The sequence below is a fragment of the Geospiza fortis genome, unplaced genomic scaffold (assembly GCF_000277835.1).
Source record: "Geospiza fortis unplaced genomic scaffold, GeoFor_1.0 scaffold375, whole genome shotgun sequence".
Lineage (NCBI taxonomy): Eukaryota > Metazoa > Chordata > Aves > Passeriformes > Thraupidae > Geospiza > Geospiza fortis.
In genome coordinates this window covers 178,621-183,182 of record NW_005054641.1, presented here as the reverse complement: position 1 = coordinate 183,182, position 4,562 = coordinate 178,621, and the positions used below count along the sequence as shown (strand labels likewise).

The 4,562-nt window shown below is 46.5% G+C and overlaps 1 protein-coding gene across 2 annotated transcripts in view; it reads left to right on the top strand.

Annotated features, from left to right (window-relative positions):
- The first annotated feature begins 1,234 nt into the window (after positions 1–1,234).
- The window catches only part of CHTOP (chromatin target of PRMT1), a 4,790-nt gene continuing 1,462 nt past the window's right edge, over positions 1,235–4,562 (top strand). The window contains exons 1-3 of one of the 2 annotated variants that reach the window (XM_031064843.1): positions 1,235–1,320; positions 3,273–3,423; positions 4,498–4,562. In XM_031064843.1, coding sequence (XP_030920703.1) covers positions 1,256–1,320; positions 3,273–3,423; positions 4,498–4,562 — 281 coding nt within the window. In that variant the 5' untranslated portion in view covers positions 1,235–1,255. Of the gene's footprint in view, positions 1,321–3,272; positions 3,424–4,494 lie in introns of both variants that reach the window. The other variant, XM_031064842.1, reaches the window with a different exon arrangement.

Genomic DNA, 4,562 nt, shown 5'->3' with positions numbered 1-4,562 from the left:
GGGGGTTCCCCTCACGATCCCCTCAGGGTCCCCTCATGGCCCCGTCATGATCCCCTCATGGCCCCCTCAGGGTCGGGGCATTTCCCCCTGACCGGGCTCCAGAGCCGGGCCTGAGGGGGGCCGAGCTGATTACTTTTCCCCTCAGGAAGAAAAACGTTTTAAAAAACACTTCGAATTGAAAAAGCTGCTGTATATTAAAATAATATTATTAAAAATCATTTAAAACAGGAATAAGGATTTCTGTTGTCGCCATTTCTAGATGTAAATCCTCTCAATAAAGCGGTTTTTTGAGGGTATTATAGAGTGAGCGCTTCCCGGTCGCCATCCACCCGTTAAATTTGCTGCTAATTATAAATTAAATTAATAAATCGATCTGCAGAGCTCGGCGGTTGGAACCCAGCGTGTTTTTGTAGCATCCAGCACTGGGGGGGATTTAAATCCCTGCCCTGAGGGGATTTAAACCTCGATGTTTTTAAAGGATACGATGCTTTTGTAACATCATCTTGGATTTTTATTCCCAGTTTTACTCCCTGTGCCCTTAAAATTGGGATTTGCACCTTGGTCATGCTAAGAACATGGGAAATGTGGAGGTGTCACTGTGCTATTTGGGTGCTATTTACAGCTGGTTTTTTATGTTATTACTCAAAAAAGCGATAAGGTATTCGCTGTAAAAAGATAAATTTTTACCAAAGGTAAATTAAAATAACTCCCATATTTATTAAACCTGGTAGAAGGTTAGAAAACATTAAAAATCCATAAATATAATATTTATAACTTGTCTCACTCTTAGTTTTCTCCACACAGAACAGAGGTTTTTTAATGTTTAATCATGTAAATATGTAATAATTGTGTTAATTTGATGTCTTGCGTTCTGGTTTGCATCTTTGCTCTGAAGATGCCATTTGGTTTCCATCTTGCTGCTGGATTTTTATATATTTCCTCCTAATATTGCTGGAGCATTCACTGTGAAAAGATGAGTTTTTGGTAAGGGAGAAATAAAGGAACTCCCTGATTAATTAGAACTGGGAGACAGCTAAAAAACATTAAAAATCTCAGAATCAGAACTGAAAAATCCTGACAGAGGGCTAAAAATCACTGAAAATAAATGAATATATTCCACATAACCTGCAGTAATGTTGATTTCCTCCACCCAAACAGGCAGAACAGAAGGGATTTTTAGGATTTAGTGGTATAAATGTGTGCTAAATGTCTAAATTTTTATTTTTGGGCCCTGTTTTTTGCAGATTCTCTGAAGATGGCTGCACAGTCAGCACCGAAGGTCGTGCTAAAGAGCACCACCAAGATGTCTCTGAACGAGCGGTGAGGAAGCCAACGGCACCTTCAGCTCCTAAGAAATCATATATATTTTTAATTTTTTTACTTTTTTTTTACTTAATTCTCACTATCCAAAAAAAAAAACCAAAAATCCAAAAAACCCACCGTGGTTTTTCCGCCCTCCTTTTTTCCCCTCACCCGGCGAGGGGGTGGTGCCTTCCACCCCCGCCTTACCCAAGGTTAAAAGGGCTAAAACAAAAAAAAAATAATTCCGGAGGGGATTTCTCCGTGCTTTTAGTTGTCGTAAATCCGGTGGGATGTGTTGTAAGAGCAGAGACCAACCTCACACCCTCCCTGTCTCTCCCACATGTTTTGACATTGGTATTTTGGCTCTGCTGCCGCGCCCGAGGGTCCCGCCCGCCCGGGTGGGCTCTGTAAGAGGCCGGCGGCGGCCTCGGAACCGGCCCGAAGGTCCTTCTGGGCCTTGTAAGAGGCACCAGCTTTGGCTTCACCTCCATCTCTCTCTGTCCTCGAGCTCTTCCCGTGGCTCATTCCGCTGGGTTTTTCCACGTCTGGCTCCTCCGTGATCACTAACAGGGCGTCCCTCTGTCCTGCTGAGCACTTTGGGGTTAAACACGCTGGGATGGGGCAGCACCCGAGCTCAGGGGCACCTTGCTGCCTCCTTCCCTCCCTGTCAGCCCAAACTCCTCGTTTTTAGGGGTGGATTTCATTTGTAAGAGGTGAATTTCGTTTTTACGGGGTGAATTTTGTTCTTAGGGATTAAATTTCATTTTTAATGGGGTCAGTTTCATTTTTAGGAGGTAGATTTCATTTTTAGGGATTAAATTCCATTTTTAATGGGGTCAGTTTCATTTTTAGGAGGTAGATTTCATTTTTAGGAGGTGAATTTCATTTTTAGAGGATAAATTTCATTTTTAAGGGGTGAATTTCATTTTTAGGGGTTAAATTTAATTTTTTGGGGGTGAATTTCAATCTTAGGCGGTAAATTTCATTTTTGCGAGGTGAATTTCATTTTTAGGAGGTGGATTTCATTTTTAGGAGGCGAATCTCATTTTTAGAGGCTGGATTTCGTTTTTAGGGGGTGAATTTCATCTTTAGGAGGTGGATTTCATTTTTAGGCGGTGAATTTCCTTTTTAGGGAGTGGATTTCATTTCTAGGAGGTGGATTTCATTTTTAGGGGGTCAATTTCCTTTTTAGGGGTTAAATTTCCTTTTTATGGGGTGGATTTCATTTTTAGGAGGTGGATTATTTCCTTTTTAGGGTTAAATTTCATTTTTATGGGGTGTATTTTATTTTTAGAGGATAAATTTCATTTTTAGGGGGTAAATTTCATTTTTAGGGAGTGAATTTCATTTTTAGAGGATGAATTTCATTTTTATGGGGTGGATTTCACTCGCCAGCTCCCAGGAAGCTGCTGGAACTCAGGAGCTTTATTTACCACCTCTCTTTGATGGAGAAATTAAAACACCACTTAAATTCCCAAGCGGCCTCATTTCAGGAGAACAGTTGGGTAGAATTCAGGGGATTCTGGGTGGTGGAATTTTGTACAGTCATGGTTGGAAAAGCCTTTAAGATGATCCCTTCCAACCTGATGCTGTAGGACGCCAAGCATGGCCTCTTCCCAACCTCCCTCCTAGCCTGGAATTTTGACGCTTTTCCCAGATTTTTTGGGGCTTGATTTGGCTTTTGCTGTCCTGTTTCTCCCCCTCTCTGTCACGACCATCCCCGCTTCCTGCTGGTTGTCACCCCTTCTGCCATCTCTAAACCCACTAACCTCCAGCTTTCTCATTCCCACTGAAAACTTCCAAAAACTTCCACCTCATTCCTGCCTCTCCTGCGAGGGATCCGTAATCCCATAAGTGCCACTCTTTGCATAAAAGGTTCATGGGAGCTGGAGCCCCACTCGAGCACCGTGAAATGCCGATAATTGTGTGTTTTAAGCTTTAATTAAACCCCGTTTTATTCGACCTTGAAGCTTCACTAACATGCTGAAGAACAAACAGCCGATGCCGGTGAATATCCGGGCCACCATGCAGCAGCAGCAGCTGGCCAGCGCTCGAAACAGACGGCTGGCCCAGCAGATGGAGAACAGACCAGCTGTGCAGGCTGCTCTGAAGCTCAAACAGGTGAGGGGAAAGGAGATTTGAGCCTTGCAGGATGTGGAAAAAAACGGCTCCGGAAAGAGAAAGAGGCCAGAGAAGGGAAGGGGATGGAGGGTGAGTGTGGGGAGCTCAGGGGGGACTTCTGGTTCTCCATAACTCCCCGACAGGACGGTGGGGTTGGACGCAGGAGAAGGAATTTCCTGGGAAGGGTGGTCAGGTTTTGGCAGGGCCTGCCCAGGGAATTTTGGTGTTGCCATGCCTGGAGGTGTCCAGGGAGAGCCTGGATGTGGCACCTGGGCTGGGCACAAGGTGGGGATTGCACTCGGTGGTCAGGGAGGTCTTTTCCAACCTGGAGACTTCTGGGATTCCGTAAAAAAGGTGTTGGAGAGTGTCCAGGATGGAGAAAGGTCTGGAGGAGTGGCTGAAGACACTTGGTGTGTCCAGCTGGAGCAGAGGAGACTCAAGGATCTGCAGCTCCAATCTCTGCTCCCTGGGACAGGATCCTGGGAATGGCTGGAGCTGTGCCAGAGGAGGTTTAGGATGGATTTGAGGGGAAGGTTCTTCCTTCAGAGAGTGCCCAGGCTCCCCAGGGAATGGGCACAGCCCTGAGGCTGCCAGAGCTCCAGGAGCTGTTCCCAGGGATGCCCAGGGTGGTATTTTGGGGTGTCTGTGCAGGGACAGGAGTTGGCCTGGATGATCCTCGTGGATCCCTCCCAACTCAGATCATTCCATGATCCAAAAAATGAAATACCTGGGAGGGACTGGCAGAAAATTTCTGCTTTTCCTCTCAAATCAGTGACACGTTGTCACTCCCTGGTTGTCAGTGGGGGTTTTCCCTACGTGTTGTTACTCCCTGGTGGTCAGTGGGGGTGTTGGGTGCTGCCTGTTGATGTCTCCTCTCTATTTTTCCAGACCAAAGGCTCATCCCGGGCTCCGGGAGCTGCTTCACCTCACAGTCCCAGGGCAGCGACATCCCCTAAACCCCCCCTCCCTCTTTACCCTCACTCTGGTGGCTTTTCCTGTGCTGGAGCCCTGTGGTGTCCCCAATCCCAGATTGCTGCATGACTCCTGTCCCTCCCAAATCTTCTCTTCCAGAAGAGCTTGAAGCAACGCCTCGGCAAGAGCAACATCCAGGCGCGGCTGGGCCGGCCGGCGGGGACGCT